Source organism: Manacus candei, unplaced genomic scaffold (assembly GCF_025592945.1).
Source record: "Manacus candei isolate 608988 ecotype Guabito, Panama unplaced genomic scaffold, ASM2559294v1 h1tg000014l, whole genome shotgun sequence".
NCBI lineage: Eukaryota > Metazoa > Chordata > Aves > Passeriformes > Pipridae > Manacus > Manacus candei.
This window is the reverse complement of record NW_026138062.1, coordinates 42,949,355-42,967,068: the sequence shown is the minus strand read 5'-3', so window position 1 is coordinate 42,967,068 and position 17,714 is coordinate 42,949,355. Positions and strand designations below refer to the sequence as shown.

At 43.7% G+C, this 17,714-nt stretch overlaps 1 protein-coding gene across 1 annotated transcript in view; it reads right to left on the bottom strand.

Annotated features, from left to right (window-relative positions):
• Positions 1-5,416: 5,416 nt before the first annotated feature.
• MAML2 (mastermind like transcriptional coactivator 2) overlaps positions 5,417-17,714 on the bottom strand; it is a 212,340-nt gene continuing 200,042 nt past the window's right edge. The window contains 2 exon segments of the mRNA XM_051780138.1: positions 5,417-10,166; positions 15,661-15,772. Coding sequence (XP_051636098.1) covers positions 9,184-10,166; positions 15,661-15,772 — 1,095 coding nt within the window. The 3' untranslated portion in view covers positions 5,417-9,183.

Here is a 17,714-nt window from a genome sequence, read left to right as displayed (position 1 = left end):
ATTGATTTAAGCCCCATAAAACTATTTTTTTTCCTTTTCTTCCTCAACACGAAAACTTTTCATTTGTTTTCAACAGTTTTTCCCCTTTCTTTTTTCATGGGGACCCACGAAGATATTTAGTCCATTCCAGTGACTGAAGACAGCTAACCATACCACTATAATTTCTGACAGCTGCCTAAGCAGGTCCTGAAGACCTTCAGAATCCATACCCTCCTCATCCTCATATTATCCTTCCTGTTAAAAACTTCTACCTGGCATCTAACCTGAATCTGTGATTTCTTGGCCTGTACAGATCATTGTGGAAAATACCTAATCTTTACCCCTGAAAGCAATGATTTATCCATTCAAAGACTTTATCTTTGTCTAGACTATCCTATCCCTACTCAAATCTCCTCTCCTTCAGGCTAAACAACCTTAGTTCTTTTCTATATATTATCTAGACTTCTGTTCATTTGCATTGGTTATTTGTGCCTGGGCTGCATCATATTACCAGGGTGCTGCTATTCTGCAATCAGTAATGGGGCTGAAATCTGTGGCCAGACATCATCATTTTGATCAGAGTGGGCATTGGAGCCAGGGTTTGGGCTCCTTTTTGAAAATCTTACCTTTTATCAAAATGTGTAAAAGCCTGGTGAAAGAATTCTCCGATGAAAGATAGTTTAATAAAAAGTAGCATTTCTGGAGCTAATCTGCCATCCAAGTGCACAACTATGCTGTGTTGCAGTGTTGGTGGCCACTGGGAGATTTTTCTTTATTGCACACTCTCACTTGCTGAAAGCTAAAACCGATCTAATAGCAGGAGGCTTTGGAGGCACAGTGAAGTGTATAAAAAGGACTCAATTTCAAATTTTTTTAAAAAGGAAAACCCAAAGGGAAAGCCAAAATAGGCCACTACTGAGGGTTAAAAACACAGATGTAACAAAAGAATATTTCTGAGGTTTTGTGTGGTTTTGTGCACTTGAGTCACTTACAAAAAGGCTATATTCAATGCTGAGAAACTAATGAAATGTTCTTCAGGATTTTTTTTTTTAATTCCCTTTTTTTTTAATGATTTACTTCTTTAAATGGCACTATCTTGTCAGCTGTTGAAAGCTTCTCTTTGTAACCCTCTAAAGCACTCCAGACATTTTCTATGAGAATGTTTTAAACTCCCCAGTATAAACAGATGGTCTGTTGGTATTCGTATGTCAGAAGCTAGCAGTTTATATTGTAAAACACACTAGATTAAGTTTTTGGGGTGGGAGGGAAAGTTAATGAATGAGATTATCATGCGATGGCTTTACTGTAGCAAGATCCACAGAATTAATCAAAACCAGTGTGGCACATAATAACATAAAGATGCCATGTAACTATGGGGAAACTCTTTTGATTAGTGAATTTGTTACTTAAATGAAGGGAAAAGTTGGCTTTAAGGGAGTGTTATGCATGAAATCCTGATTTGAGCTGTACTAATGCAGTTAACTTGCTGCTCACGTGTGAATGGGGACGCCACATAGCCCTGCAGCTTTGATCAGCCTTTGGGAACATACATGGAGTTCCTGTCTCTGCCGTAGACATCCTGTCAGCCTGGTTATCTAACAGACCAAAGCTAACATGTTCACACTAAGGAAATTACGTGAGAGAGTACAACGGGTTTCTTTACACTGGTCTTGATTTGCTGTACAGTTAAGTCACTCGCAAAGGTACTATGAATAACGTTATGCCAATTAGAAGTCTTGCTGAAGGACAAGTAACATGGTAAAAAAGCACAATCCTTAAGAGAGGAAAGAACTCAAAAAATTAATAAACCATCATTGGCAAAGTTGTGCAGATTCACAAAGGGTTGTTTTGCCCAACACATATATTTTAGACATTCTTCAATATTTACTTTAAAGACACTGTGAAGTTTGAAGAATCAAATAATATGGCCTATGTATCTGACACATTTCTCTTTTTAGAAACTGCAATTTCAGAAAATTCACCAAATTCCTTCTAAAACAAATTTGAAGAGATGCAGCCAAATTGCAGAGTCCCCACATATGCTTTTACTTGAGAAAGTTAGATGTCTTTCACTGATGGAAATTTCATTGATATGTGAATTATATATTAACCTGACTGTCATGTGTGCCCACTTGTTCATGAAATCAACTTATGGAACTAACCCTATAGGATACATCTACAAGAGGGACCTTTCCAAATCAGATCCTCAAACAATAGCACAATAATTTCTAATAAATATTTCTCAGTGGTTGGTACCCTGGAGTTCTTCAGGAACTAACTTAATTTAAAAAAAAATTAATTTTAGGCCTCTAGAGTCAAACTTCCCTGTTGTACTTAGAGACCAGGTCAGCACAAAAGGCAATTTGAATACATTCCCTGGTTTTATTTTTACCATGTCCCTCCAACATGGTATCAAGGGCAAACTCTACCCTTATGTCCTGTTTATTGACCTTCGCAATGACCAGGAACCTTTCCTTTCATGTCAAATTGATATTGAGGGATAGGTTTTGCCTTCAGATCTGTTAACTTCAACATGAGCTGCATGGATGCACCTATACCCAGCATTTTACCCAAACACTTAACAGCACCACAGGGTTTTCCTGATGTTCCTGGGCATGAAGGATAAAACAGAGCAACTGTGTCCTCTCAAACAAGGCAGACCAGTCAGCCAGAGTGAAAACATGGCAGGCAGCCTTCCAAAAAATGTAGATAGAACATCTTTGTTGTCTGAAGCTGTGCACAGGAATGCACGACATGTCTGGGGAGAGTGAGCTGCTCACCAGGCACATGCCAGTGCAGCCAAGCAGGGCTTTTTCTGTTCTGCTCCAGGAGGCACAAGTTGGCTTTGCCATTGCACATCCCAAGGGTGATGGAGCAGCTCAGCCAGCCTTGGTACCCAGGCACACAGCACACCAGCAACACAAAGATCCACATGTCCACCTGAAAAGGCCATCACTTCCTGGGTAATCACTCTTCAGCACACAGGAGTCTGAATTATTACAGGCAAAACAATAATTTAAACTCTAGCTCTTTTAAAGGAGCTCCTTGTAATGAAAATGCCAGAATGGCAATTGCTACTTTGGGTTGGGTTTCTTTTTTTTTTTGTGTGTGTGTGTGTATGTGTGTGGTTTTGGTTTTTTGTTTGGTTGGTTGGTTTTTTTTGCTTGGTTGTTTGTGTTTGTTTTTTTAAAGCTTAGATTTCTAAGTCCTAATCAGGCTGCTTTTTTCAGTTTGCATGACCTGTTCTGGAGCATATGGATGAGGATTTTACACTGCAATTTCTCCATTATGACAGTAACTTCTGGTTGAGCTAGCTTGTAACAATTTTGTGAAGAAGAAATCAATGAAATTTTGTATTTTATTTAAAAGGATACTTGGGCTATGATTTGGAATCCTAGTAAAGAGGGTCTATCAAACTGGTCTGCATGACCGAGAATGCCCAATTTAAAAATTAGGATGAAGTAATGTTTTCCTGTGGTCTAAGCTTTTATTGTGGCAGGAGGAATCCTCTCCCTGGTTCTTGCAGCTGCCAGACCTCCATGCTGCCGAAGGAGGGAGCAGCACTCTTGGCTGGTCTGCCCTTCTGAGCCAGTAGTGGTTCCCACCAAGTGATTCAGATGCAGTGGGAAAGGTCAGCCCTCATCTGGGTCTGGCGCAATTCCTGCTGTGCTGCTTCTGGCCAGGCAGGGAAAATACTCACTACCACCCCTGTCTCACACCCCCTTCATGTGGTCTCGCTGGCTACATCTCCCTGGGCAGAGGATACAGACCTGGGGACATTTTCTGGCATGGAAGCCATGTGGCGCAGGGTGATGTGTGTCCATATTATTATAATGTCCTATCTCTCTTGTCCTGCATCCACAGTGGGAATGCCTCTTAATAGTGAGACCTGTAGGAGGGCGGATATTGCACTCAAGCACTACCAGGGACCCTCACACCCTGGTGGCACAGGCAACCACGCTTCAGGGACAGGGAGGGGTCCCAGGCTGTTTTTCAGCTTGCTGATACAGACGTGTGTTCTTCGTGTGGGCAGCAGCCCTGCCTGAGGCTCCCACATCCTACCTGCCCTGTCTTCTGCCTTTAAAGCTATGATAGACAAAGAGGCACTTTTAGGGCTTGAGTTTCTTGACCTGTTTCAGGTTTACCTTCAGATAAGTGGGACTGTACCTTATTTTCCTCCCTTGAGTGTGAGGAAAGCACCATCTGCCGCCTGTGTTGGAGATGCTGAAGAGAGAACCATGCACCTCCTGGGCACCTCCTCACTTCAGCGTGTCCATCCACGATTGGGAGCGTGGGTACAGTGGGTGCAGTGGGACATAGGGCACCTGCCAGCATCCTCCCCCATCCCTCCAGTGAAAGCACTGGATGCCAGGGAAGGACAGAGGAGCCATTCATGGGAGGGAGTCAGACACAATGGAGGGACGGAGCAACACTACAAAAAACCCATGAGGACAGCAGTCAGCAGAGCTGGTGTTGTGAGGGGCAGCCAAGGGAGATGCCTCCCTGCTTACCCCGTGGGGAAAGGTGAGCAGAGGGGGACTAAAAGGGTGGATGCACTGGATGGCAGTCCCTGAGCATGACAACCAGCAGTGAAGCAGTTAAGATGTGGGGAGCCCTTTTTTTTTTTCTCTATCTGAAAATAGCACAAGGCAGCCTTTGAGCACAGGCATTGATGTGCTGACATTTGTCCCGCTGAAATATCCCCTTCCACCACCCCTTCTGCTCAGTTTGTGGGGTAGGAAGAGCCACCCACTTGGAGATGGAACCCAGAAAGCCTCTCAAGGAACAGGACATCATTTCCTCAGCGCTGACCTGCTAAAAATAGCCTGGTAGGGATGAATATTTGTGTGAAACAGTCTGGACCTGATGTGATCTGGTACACGCTGGAATCTCTTTAGGCTGGAATCTCTTTAGGCTAGAATGAAGTGTAATGCGATGCAGGCAAGGAGGAAAGAAGGAGAAGGGCGTTGCCTGATTTCTGGCATCTCATTAGGGGTGTCTGCTAGTGAGGGGAGAGGGGCAGATATCTTCAGGGCATGATCCAGGGCAGGGCATGGGCTTGGGGACCTGGCCAGCCCTCTTGGGGTGCGTAACTCTTGGGAGTTCACAGTTCTCGGCTTTAACTGCTGCAGGACCTCAGAGCAAATTGCTGTGCTGCAAGACTCTCTCAACCCAGTCACCAGGAGCTAAAATACTATTTTTGTTAACCATCACTTGTTAACCCTTACTGGTAGTGAAACCATGTCTTCAGTCACTAGGAAAACATCACAGCTCTCTTTTGAAGAGGCAGGCTGAGCTCCTAGAAGCTGCCACATGAACATTTTTCTCATCCCCCCTCCTAAAATATCACCATAATTTTAATTTACTCAGATGAACCAGCAGGTGACATTCAATATAAAATTCACATTAAGAAAAGAGACACTTGGGATAATTTTGATTGATTTATTGGCAGAGTTTTGATAGCTACTGAAAAACATACTATTCATGTTTAGGTGAAAAATAAATGAAGTCAAATAAGTGTCACTGCATAGTACTAGGAGGTATATACAGCCACATGTAAAAATGCATAAACACAAACATTTCTGTACAGCATCTTTTCAGTCTGTATAGAGAAACACTGGTTTATAATATGGGGAAAATATAAAGCAGACATACATGCAACAAGGACATGACAGTTACATAGGTCCCACCTGCATCCCAACAGCTGCAATAACAATAATAACAATAACAATAATAATAATAATAATAAAAGCCTTTTTCAGGGAAAAAATTTGAAACCTGGAATGTTTTCATATTGAGGTTTCCAGAGAGCTTCAGATGTCAAACATATCTGAAGGTTATTTAAAGGCTTGATTCAAAGCCCTGTGAAGGCAATGGAAAGACTCCATCGATTTCAGTGAGCTTGGGGTCAGACCCAGCTATTTAACCATGATCCCATTTTGCCCTCCCCCAAAACCCAAAGTTGAAGTCTGCAGATAAAAATAAACAATTGTATCATACAAAACTTTGTATATAGAATACAAAAGGTAACCGTTGACTTTTTGTATAAAATACAACTTTGTGATAGTATATTTATTTCACATATGTATAAATATAACCCAAATAATATGATTTTTATTATTCCTACCAAAATATTATTACTTTTTGTTGCTGTTTTTACAAAAGTTTACAAAACAAATAATTCTTTATATTTACAACCCAATACTGTGAAGAGTGCCCGGTCAATGATGAAAAATAGACTATAAGGGTAGTGCACTTAGCCATTGCAAAGAAAGAGAAAAAAGACACTAGCTCCATTCAGATACAAGTGTTCTGAAGAAATGATACTGGATTCAAGTTTTGGTTGCAAAAGTCTTTACAAGCTTGCATTTCAAATGCATCAGGCTTATATTTACAGAACTGGACGTGGACTCTACCGTTTTTGAATTTACTTAAGACAGGATGAAATTTTGCTCCCAGGTATGGCACTCACAGCCCAGTGTCTTTTCCACTCTAGGCTGAGGCCAACAAGAAAACGCTAAGCATTGAATCCACCACCACATGGTATCATAGAATCATAGACTATCCTGAGTTGGAAGAGACCCACAAGAATCACTGAGTCCAACTCCTGACCCCTTGGGATCAGCTCCTCAGCTGAACAATTTTTTTACATCATTTTAGGATCTGGAAAACAGTCTGCTCCTAATACAGGAACCAGTGGTGGCTTTTTCAATGGTGTGTGAGGGTAGTTGAAGTTACCAGACTTCAGTCACCACTGCTCATGGTGATACTAACTCAGCCTCGGCCTTAGTGGCATCCATCGCAGTCGTCTGTTCCTACCAGAGCGCTGGCAGTCACTGTTCACCCTTGTAGATGGGGTATGTGCCTGTGTGTGAGGCAGATGAGCCAATCTTCCTTCTGCTTCAAACTCATGTAGCTTCTATTTCAGTCTAGTTTTGCATGACTTATAGGGGACACATTTGTTAGATTGCATTTGTATCTCTCCAAACTTAGGTGGGACCCCAGTGACCTGAGCTGAAAAGCTCTTCAAGGACTTGGAAAAATTTGTACTGATATATCAAAGGGACCACGTGCTCCCCAGCCAAAACTGGGGAGAAGAGGGAGCTTTCTGGGCAGCTGAGTGACCATGTTACACAATGCAGGGGTGTGCAAGGATCACTAGCTGGGGGTGGCAGAAGGGATTCTGCAGCAGGCTTTCTTGTCCCTCTTACGACAAACATTTCTGGGAATGAACAGCCTCAACTGGCATGTCTAACTAAATGCCCATGTTACACCTTTCCTGGAGGTGCTAGTGCTCATTTGTGTGATGGTGCTTCTTGAAACATCTTGAAAAATTGTGCCCATTCGAAATGACAGGGTGAGCTGACTGGAAAAGCCTTATTAAAACCTCTCTCAAGAAATAGGTCAGATAAGTGCAGAGGCTATTGTCAAATAGTCTCCTCATCCCACTGCTACTAACAAGGATGAATAAAGCACTTGCACAGGCAGAGCAATGCCTCTTGGCACCAAGGCATGCAAACGTAGGCATTGTATTCCTTTGCCACATCTAGTTTTAGCTAATTCAGAGGAGGCTGTGAAACACGTCGCACCACATCATTTTAAAGAACAGCATTTTCATTTGAATTGCAAGATCCGTTCCCATCCATTAATCCTGTCTGAATCACTGTGGAGCTGCTTTATAGTGACATAGCATATCCTTCTAATGTCCTTACTGACCAAGTCTATAGCAAAAAATCTAACACAATTGAGACTGTTCCTTGGTAAGTATGGAATTGCCTGTATGCTTATTGCTCTGCTCTGTTAGCCTTCAAGGCAAGGTGGCTCCAAACTGCCTATGGAAATGGTCCTTGCCCCAGGATATCTTCCTAGTGATGCACAGAAATTGCTCAGGGCACTGTTAGCTGGGCCATCACCAAACCCAGAACAGATGATTTAGTCCAGTGCCCAAAAATATTCCCCCGAACTGTTTCATCTACAAGCACGGATGTGGCTGAGAGGAGCCTCCTACTGTGAGCTATAATTGATATGCATGCTAGATTCAGGGGCAGAGTCTCTCATACTCCACCCAGTGGAGGCTGTGGGGACCTTGGCCATCACTGGAACTCTTTCAACTCTCCCTATATAGCAAAGGAAAAACAGGATGGAGCCAAAATGCAGTGCAATCAAAATGACAGCCTCTCCCCAGACAAAAATGATGGCATTTCTTCTGGGGTAAACCTGCTTGATAGAAGAGGACTGGGCTGAACTAACTGACACTCACTATGGGTTAAGATGAAAATGAGCACAGTGGCTTAGCTGAGCATTTGCCCTCCTCTAAGCTGGACTGGGAAAGCAGTCAGTGAGGGTCAAATCGTAAGCACCCTTCTCACTCAAGTTCTCCATTAAGTCACTGGAGTCCCTGGGGTAGGGCAAGGTAGCAAAGTGAGGATCCTGAGCTTTGGTAATAGTTCATCTCGTATTTCCCTCAATGCCCAAAATGATTGTGTTACTGGCAGGACAGTAGCATCCTCTGATAGTCACTGCAAGCACTGATGAAAGGGAGAATGCAAATGCTAGAGCACACTGAGTAACGTGTTGGATGATCTGTTTCCTTCTTCTCTTGGATAAGACCACTTCCCCTGTTGTGTGCTACAAAAGATAGAGGGTTTATAATAAAATCATTGAGAAAGCAAATGTGAGTTTGTACGGAGCAGAAGTAAACAGTTTTTGTAATGCCATGAGATTTACACAGGGCTTGATGCTGTCAGGGCTGCAGTCCCAAGGAAGCTAAGGGCTGTGAACATGATGACTGAAGAACTCTGGACCACTTAGGCTCTTACTTGCACTCAGAGAAATGTTGTTCCACAACCCATACCACTGTCTGGTGCTTCCATGTGTGGGAAGCTAAACATGTTTTTCCCCACAGTCCCTGTGAGAAGAACTGATGAGTCTGCAATGCGCTGGGCCCTGGTGTGGGGAACAGACCCCTCATGCATTCTCACTCCTTTGTGACAGGCAGGAATATCACTTATGCTATCACTTCATCTGGGGTGACTTCGATTTTGTTCCTAGAGCAACTCTTCAAAGAAGGCAGTTGCCCTATGTGGTATTTTAAAGAACAGCCCAGTTACTGGAGTGTAAATTAATAAAGCAGGTTGTTGGCATCTAAAGAGAAAGCTAATGTCCTTGCTGCCTCTTCATCTGATTCCCTCTCGGTACTGTCACTTATGAGTGGTTCCCTAGAATTTCATCGAGGTTGATGTCTTTCATCCAGTCATCATTACCAGGTTCTGTTTTCAGTAAAGAATCTATGAAGTCCGAGTCACTGTTGAGCGCAGGTCCTATACTGTCACCTTGCTGGTTTAGAAAGTCAAATGCTAGGTCATTACTATGATCACCTCCTTGGTAACCCCTAGAGTTTTGGTTGGTAGATGTGAAACTGGTTGATGGCAGAGATGACGGCGGTGTCATACTTGTTCCTGGCTGATTCAAGGTAGGCATCGTCTGTCCTCTTAGCTGGTTAGGTCTTATGCTGAGCCCTCGTAGTGAGCCAGCAGATTGTCCATTTAGAGTCTGGTGCATTGGGTTTAGAGGGGGCCTCATTTGGACTCCCGCTGTTAACTGGTTAGGAGGTGCCAGTGCACGCTGAGGAAAATGCTGGTTGCCTACATTGCGTTGCAAAGACTGGTTAGGATATGGAGTGCCAGTGGGGAAACGGACCCCTGCAGGCTTCAGTGCATCCTGCTGCTTCACTGCAGCTTCTTGTGGGGCCCAGTTCTGGGCAGTGGCAGTAGCTGTGATCATCACATTGGCTGGCCGTTGAGCAGGGATACCTGTTGCTCCATGGTTCAAGCTTGGCCTTATTTGCTGAGTGTTGACCACTGACCCCGTCCCAAAAGCTGTCACATTGTTTCCCTGTGTCATGGTTTGCTGTCGGGACACCATGGGGTTATTCTGACTGGGCAGAACCTGATTTTGGTTTCTGTGTGGCTGCATTTGATTCATTCCTGAAGTCACGTTGTATGCACTTGGTTGGTTGCAGGGAAGGTTCCCATAGCAGCCCATATTCCGAGCAGCAGGAACAGAAGGCATTCGGCTTCCAGCGGTGGTGGACATGAGACTGGAGCTCTGGGGCATGAGGCTGTGCGTTGAAATTGGGTTGGATAAGGACATGTTGTTGGAGCTCATGCTCACAGCTGCCGAACCACCTGGAAAGGAGAAAATAAAAGTGTTACAACAAGCATGAGTGCATGAATGAGTTGTGTCATTCATATACCAACAGGTCAAAAATCCAGTTTTCTATCAGCAGAATTTCTTGAAGAAGATACTATGCTCTTAAGAGGACTTACATGAACTTGCTCAAGGCCTTATAGATGCCTATCATCCAAAGGGTGGTTTGGCCTATATGAAGCCCTTGGTGGCTTTTCCATCCCTTCAGAGGACAGCAGATGAGCCAAAACTAGTACTCATTGTAAGAGAAATATTAGAGCTGGGAAGGACAGACTGAACCACTGGGCAGGAGAGAAGACTTCTCTGCCTTTTTCTACGGAAATTCTAGTCACCTTAGACAGGACAAAACCTGTTTAAGTGATCACAGATCAAGAACTTCCTTAAAGGGCATGGCTCATCCTGACTCCCTCTAGAGACAATGGGGAGCTAGAGGCACCATCATCAGGCTCCTTTTTTACCTACAGCAGCAGTATCCATCCTTTCCGGGAATACCTGTCCCAGATGACAGTGGGAGCTGAGACTGCAGCTCACACATTTGCAGCCATATGCTGGGAGAGCAGTTCAGCCCAGTCTGTGACCTGTCTGTCCTACCACGTGGCAGCAGAGTAGGTACAAGAACATGACTTAGTGTTCTACCTGGGGAGTCCCATCCAGATGCCCTTCTAAACTCCCTTTCCAGCTGGGCTATTTGCTCCTGTAGAAGCTGAGGGAATCACACATGATATGCTGGCATTTGCAGCACATGAAATTCACCTTTTGTGCATTAGAAAACTATGAGTTATGAGTTGGTACAAATGTACCACTCATGGCTAATTCTACCCACTGGAGGATTTTCCTGTACCTGACACCCACCAACGAATCACAAGAAGAGAGGCCTTTGGAAAACTCTAAGAAGGGGGTGGCCTTCAGTCTTTGGTTTACAAGACCAATGTTTTTTATAAACTATTAGAGTGGTTAGAGGTTGAGTATCTTATTTTCTAGGAGACTAGTGATGGGGAATAAGATGAGAATGGCTTTGCTACTGTTGCTTCCAGTACAAGCTTCCAGTACAAGCCCTGCGAGAAGCACAGCTTTGAGAAGTCAGGTTCGAGGCTAACAAAAGGAGATGTTTGTTCACACAATGTGTGGGTCAGCTGAGGAAATGTTTGCCACATGGCACAGTACAAGCTAAATTCTCGTATCACTTTGGGTGGCTCCCAAAGAATGAGAAAAGCTGTTGAATGGGCTGGCTACCAAGGTACCATCGCATTTCGGGAATTCCCTGACCCTCTGCCAGAGAAAAGAACATACGATCCTGTAGATTTTCTATTTCATAGATACCAACTACTAACAATTGTTGGGCATGGGACACCACCTTGGTTTGATCCTTCATACATACAACAAAAACAGACAATTCAACTAACTTTAACTTTGTCATCGAATCTTATATATTGGTCTGTGTGATGAATTTTATCAGGTGGTTCATAATCAGTTCCTTCCTACCACACAGGTGCTTCAAGACTATGTCATGCTTGCCGCATTCTCCGAATACTTTAGTCTCAGTGAGTGGCGTGTTTTCCAGTCCCTTGGTCCTTCGAAGCTCTTTTCCATGTTTGATTTCAGAGCAGTGCATCACTGCTGGTCACAATAATAGCTTTTGCACATCTCCAATATGGATGTAAAGTAAGCTCTGTTTTTCTTGTTTGGCCTTGTCTCGGACAGTGTTTGTGCATTCAGTTCCAATCACACAGCCTGTTCACAGTGATATCTGGAGATCTGTCAGTGATTACCTTTTGAGCTGTGTTGATTTTGTGTCACTCTGGTTTCTTAACAAAAATTGGCAGTAAGAAGTCAGATGCTTTATAGGACATTATCTGAACAAGAAATACTATGGAAATTTGAAAAGATTCTTTCATATCAGTCCATGTTGTTTGACAGTAATTATATCCCCTTCCTATATTCTTTATTATTCAGGCTGTATCTGCTTCCCAAGTAGTTTTGCTGAGTTCTTCATTGGGTCACTAGGGCTACAATAACCTACTTATTCTTTTAATTTTTGTCATGGCATTAGCAGTCTGGAGTTTCAAGATTAAGTAGAAAGTAACATTAAAAATTTGGAGAACCTTTCAGCCAGCTCTTTTAAAACTCTTGAAGACAAATCATGTGCATACATATTTTAAAAGTCTGTGTTTAGGAACAGCTGTTTAATATACTGTTCCTGTTGAAATGTCACCATAATGATGTTCAGCTCCCTCAGAGTGGAACTGAAGAAAAAAAAAATTCATATATTTCTGCCTTTTCTGCATTATTTTTATACATATGCTATTTCCATTTAGTAATGGATGCAAAGGATTCATTTTTTTTCCTTAAGGACTTAAAAATTAACTCTTCCCAAATCATTATTAACACTGAGAGTGACTCCACAACCAGAGTGTTTGTTCCAAATTAATATAAACATAGATACCTAAATTAAGAAGCTTCCCCCCTGTCCTGGGAGGCAGCCTGTTCCACAAGCTGGCTCTAAGCAGGAGACACTTGTAGAGAATATAATTGCCTTAAGAACTATGTTGTCCTAATTTAAACACCTAAATTCAGTCCCCAAACTGGTCAGGTCCTGGTACAGGAGATGCTATGGGAGTCCACCTGACTTTAGCTCCACAGGGACAATCAAATTCTCACAGTACTCAGCAGGCAACCACACAATTAGCCCTATTTTTGGCTTTGCTGATGGGTTGTGCGTTTTTGGAACTACTGTAACATTTCCTGTGAAGACAAGCTGAGAGAGTTGGGTTTGTTAAGCCTGGAGAAGAGAAGGTTCTGGGGTGACCTAGCACCTTCCAGTACCTGAAGGGGGTTACAAGACAGCTAATGAGGGACTTTTTACAAGGATATACAGTGATAGGACAAGGGGAAATGTCTTTAAATTGGTAGTGGGTAGGCTTAGATTGGATATAAGGAAGAAATTCTTTACTCAGAGGTGGTAAGGCACTGGAACAGGATGCCTGGAGAAGTTGTGGATGCCCCATCCCTGGAAGTGTCCAAGACCAGGTTGGATGGGGTTTTGAGCAAGCTGATCTAGTGGAAGGTGTCCCTGCCCAGGGCAAGAGGGGATTGGAATTGGATGATTGTTAAGGTTCCTTCCAACCCAAACCTTTCTGTGATTTTACAGTCTTTTTGCAGGGGTGATAGGGATGGGGCCCCTGATTCTTTGCTCCTTTATGCTGCTATCAAAGAGGAGGAATGGTACAGAATTCAGTGGCATTTCAAAAGACCAGGAACACCAAGCTGGAGAGAGATGGTTTCCTCCCTCCAGCTGAACTACAAGTTTGAGGAGCTGCTTTACTTGTCATTGGGATGAAGCCCCTCCTGGGGTGACCCTGCCAGCTGTTGAACAGACCTCAGTGCTCCTGCAAATGCCACACTCTGAAAAATATAAGTGGATGGGACATGGGTTGTACTTGTACAAAAGACGAAGCTTCCTCTTTCTTTGTATTGCTATTTTTATGATTTTATTTTTAACACAAGTATTTTCTGTTCTGATTTCTTCCAGACGGGAAGAAATGCCTTACCCAGAAGCACAGTGCACAGCAGCTGGGCACTCCAGGCTACAGTGATTCAGAGAAAAGTCTTCCCTACCTGATTCACCTGCTTCTTGCCATGACATGGCACTGTGAGGAAGAGCATAGAGGAATAAAATGCTTAATCAAGTTTCTTCAAGCCCTGGTGTTATTTTATTTAGCTTTTTGTCTCTTCTTCCCTGACCTGAGCAGAGCTATTCCCAGAAAAAGGGAACAGATTCCCTGCTGTTACTCCCTTATGCAAGAGTTTCCTAATCACTCCATCTGGTAGCTTTGTTGGAAATTCCTAGAACAGCCCTTTCTCGGAGGCTCACCTAAAAAGCTGCTGTCCTCCCAGGGTTCACTCAGCAGGGACTTGAGATTTGAATGGACAAGTGCTGCCAGTCCCACATGCTTCAAACACAGCAGATGGGACTCCAAATACCACAAGACTGACAAAGAGTCCATCAGATTAACAACAACAAGAGCCACCACATAACAATGGTGATCTACTAATTTTGGAGCCTTTACAGATGTGGCTGCAGTCACTTCCATTTTCTCTCTCAGGCTGGAAAAGGAATGTTTTTAAGTAAAAGCCAAGAGTCTCAGTTAATCATTTGATTCCAGGAATGAGCCTTTAAACAACACACCAAATCACAAGATTCCCCAGCAAACTGCCAGGGTTGCCAAAGCATTTGTTTTGGGAGCACAGGAGTTAGCCAGCAAGAAGGGTGCTGTCTGCCCTGTAGCATTGCCCTCATCATTGGCTATTACACTGGCATCAGGGATGCTTGTGGAAATTTACTGGAGATCATAAACACTCAGGTCCATTAGAAAGTGGCAGTTTCCAGCAGCAGTTTCCAGCCTGCAGCAAGCTTATCACTGCTAGAACTTGGAAGCAAAGCAAAGGAGTGCTTGAATGTTGCCTGAGCAGCCCAGCCTGGCCCTTCCCCACAGAGCTGTGCTGGTGGTCCCATGGTCAGCAGGTTGGGCAGAGGGGTGCCATGTGAAACAGTTTCACTTCAGAGTTCATTAAAATCGTAATAGAAGATGAAAAAGTTTTGCTAGAAAGGACAGGTAGGAAGGAAAGACTCAGATCACTGGCTGAATCTGCAGAGCCAACAGTTATGGAAAAACAAAACACCAAACCATCTTTTTTTTCTTCAGTGTGTTGTATACAAAATGATACTAGAAGGCAAAGGATCCTTTTTATACTTACATGCAAAGGCACTTTGCAGTATAAAGAACATCCTTTGATCCCATCTGCTGCATTTCTCCCACCTCCTCTCTCTCCTCAGCATTTTTTCCTTTGTTCTCTTGAGTGGCCTCCAGCCAACCAGCAAGTGAACGGCATGAAAAGTCAAACAGGCAGGCCTGCGCTTCCGAAACTAGACCAGCAGTAAGGCCATGACCATGGCATATTAAAGAGACCAAAAGTACCATCCATGATGGTGCCGTGTGAAGTACTTAAAAATCAGTATGAGGGTCCTCACACCGTACAAGAACTGCCATTCAAAGGGAGGGATGGTTCTCGTCTCAGTCTCTGAAGCAAAATGTACCACATACACGAGAGAAGCATCTGGATGGAGTGAGGTTGCATAGTCAAGAGGACACCTCTGCATCAAGTATTTCAGTGCACCTCTGCCCCAGGCAGTGCTAATGGGAGGGGTACCAACCCCTTCTTCCCCATGTCTGAGAGAGACAGTATCAGCTTGGATGAACCACCAGATCACACATCAGCACTTCTCAGTGGTGCAAGACAGTAAGGTAAGTAGCACAGGAGAGCAACAGCCACCACCCACCACTGCCTCTGTGGTGATGTAAGTGGATATCCAGAAAATCATGCCCTGGTCATCTTATATGCATGGCTCTTCTGGATTGTCTTCCAGTTGGAAGGAAGGACGGAAACAGTTTCACTGAGCCCATGGGCACTTACCGGGATATTGGTTTGCTTGTTGCATGTTGACCACGTTCCTTCTTTGGTCTTTATAATCTGGTGGTGGACGTGTCAAGTGTCTGTTCAGCTGATCTTGTGGAGTTATTTTCTCCTAGAGGAGTAGAGTAGAAATGCATTAATTTGCTTTTCCTTACGCTTTCCTGTCTCTGTGTTTTGCCCATCTCTTTGTTGTCTCAATATGTATAAATCTCAAGTGTTTCTTCCTTTCACCCTGTCTGGTCCACAGAGGCACCTGTGAAACTGTGTATCACCCACTAAAGTCTATAAGAAACCTTTTTGCTGGCTGCAGAGTGTTTGAGACTGGTTCAACTTTCCTTAAAACCATTGAGAGTTTCTCAGCCTCTGAGAACACTGTCCACATCTGCAGTGCAGTACAAAGTATCTTCTGATGTACACCCTGTCTTGCTCACCATGCTGATAAGATAGAGGGGCCTGATGGTTCCTCATGGCTCCCTCCCTGTCTGTGCAGCTAGGTGTGCTTTCTCTGAAAGAACAGAGACAGAGCAAACACCCATGTCTAACCCAAAAAACCCACACAGCCAGGGTGCAGCTGGGGAGCAACAAAGGCTGACACCTGCTCCTTGGCTGTGTCAATGACTATCAGCCTGTTTCACCCACATAGTTCTCTCAGCATGCACAGCTGGCAAAGAGGACTTCAGCTCATCATCCCCATCCACAGCCATGTCCATTCCTCACTTACTCCTTCCTCCTAAACTGGAGGAGCGACCACAAAAATCAGTTTTGTTCTTGCACTTCATCTCCCCTCGGCAGAGATGACAGCAGGACACATGGTGTAGCAAGGATGGTGCTGTGCTGGCTGTTTTTCATGCCACTCACCAATGCCCTGTGCTTCCCCGTAAATGTGTGTGGTGCTGTCTTTCCTGTTACACTGGGAGTACAAGTGTTGGGGCAATGACAGAAGGGAAAGATTGCAGAAAAAAATATTAGTTGGGGAGAATTTTTTTTTTTATTTTGAGCCTGCAGGGACATGTCTGTGGTAAGAGGAAGATAGAAATCAAAGTCCTTGAACTGAAATCTGACTAGCTGCCCTGTGTTCATAAAGATCTGGAAAGAGCAGGCACCAGAGTCAATGCCAATCTCTCATCAGCATCAGTGTGACTTGATGCATTCAGAGTGCTACTGTTCACCCATGAGCAACAAAACCTTGGGACATGTGGCCTCATGGCAGGAAATTGTGAATTTGGTGCACACACCCCCTTACTGGGCAGCTGCTGGGCAGGCTTCACACCTGGGCACAATGTGCCCAGGTTTCATGCTCAGCTGCCAGAATGGCAAGCTGGCTCATCAGTGTGAAAAAGTCGGGCCCTGGTTTGTGATGGAAGTCCACCAGAGTAATTTGAGGATCTTCTGCCTGAAAGAGCAGGCAAATGGACCTTCTAATGAAAAATGTTTTTTCTTCTCCCAGGAGCACTTAAAAGCACTGGGAAAAGAGCCTTTCTTGTGGTGTTTAGGCATTTCTATAATGCATGATGGGAGTGAAGGGTCTGATTAAGAATTTTAAGGCTTGTTTTTACATCCTGCTAAACCTGAACCCTTCTGAAGAAGAAAGACAAGTTATCTCCCAGGAAATCCCTGCAATGGATACAGAAACTGTAGGCAAGCTTTTTGTGCGTTTCTGTGTACACGATACAAAAGCAAAGTCAAACTGATTAAAAAAACACATTCTGCGGAGTATTTTCAATTCCTATTTTATTTCTTTTTAAGAGAAGCTATTTGAGCAATTAACTTTTTGTTCTGCTAAAAATTCTGACAGAAAACTGCATCACATAGAGCTGACTTGAAAGATCCTTTTTCTTCTGCATAAACCAAAACGCAAGAAATATTTCCTTGTAGAATCCCCCATGCTTCATAAAAGGACCAGTAACTCCCAATTGGTCTCTCAGATACCAAAGGAGTGGGAAGAATTGACTCCAGGTATCTGGAAATGCAAAAAGACAAATGGAGAAAGGAGGACTCATGTATGATCCCAGCTGAGCACATAACTTGTGTTGAAACCCAAAATCAATGTACCT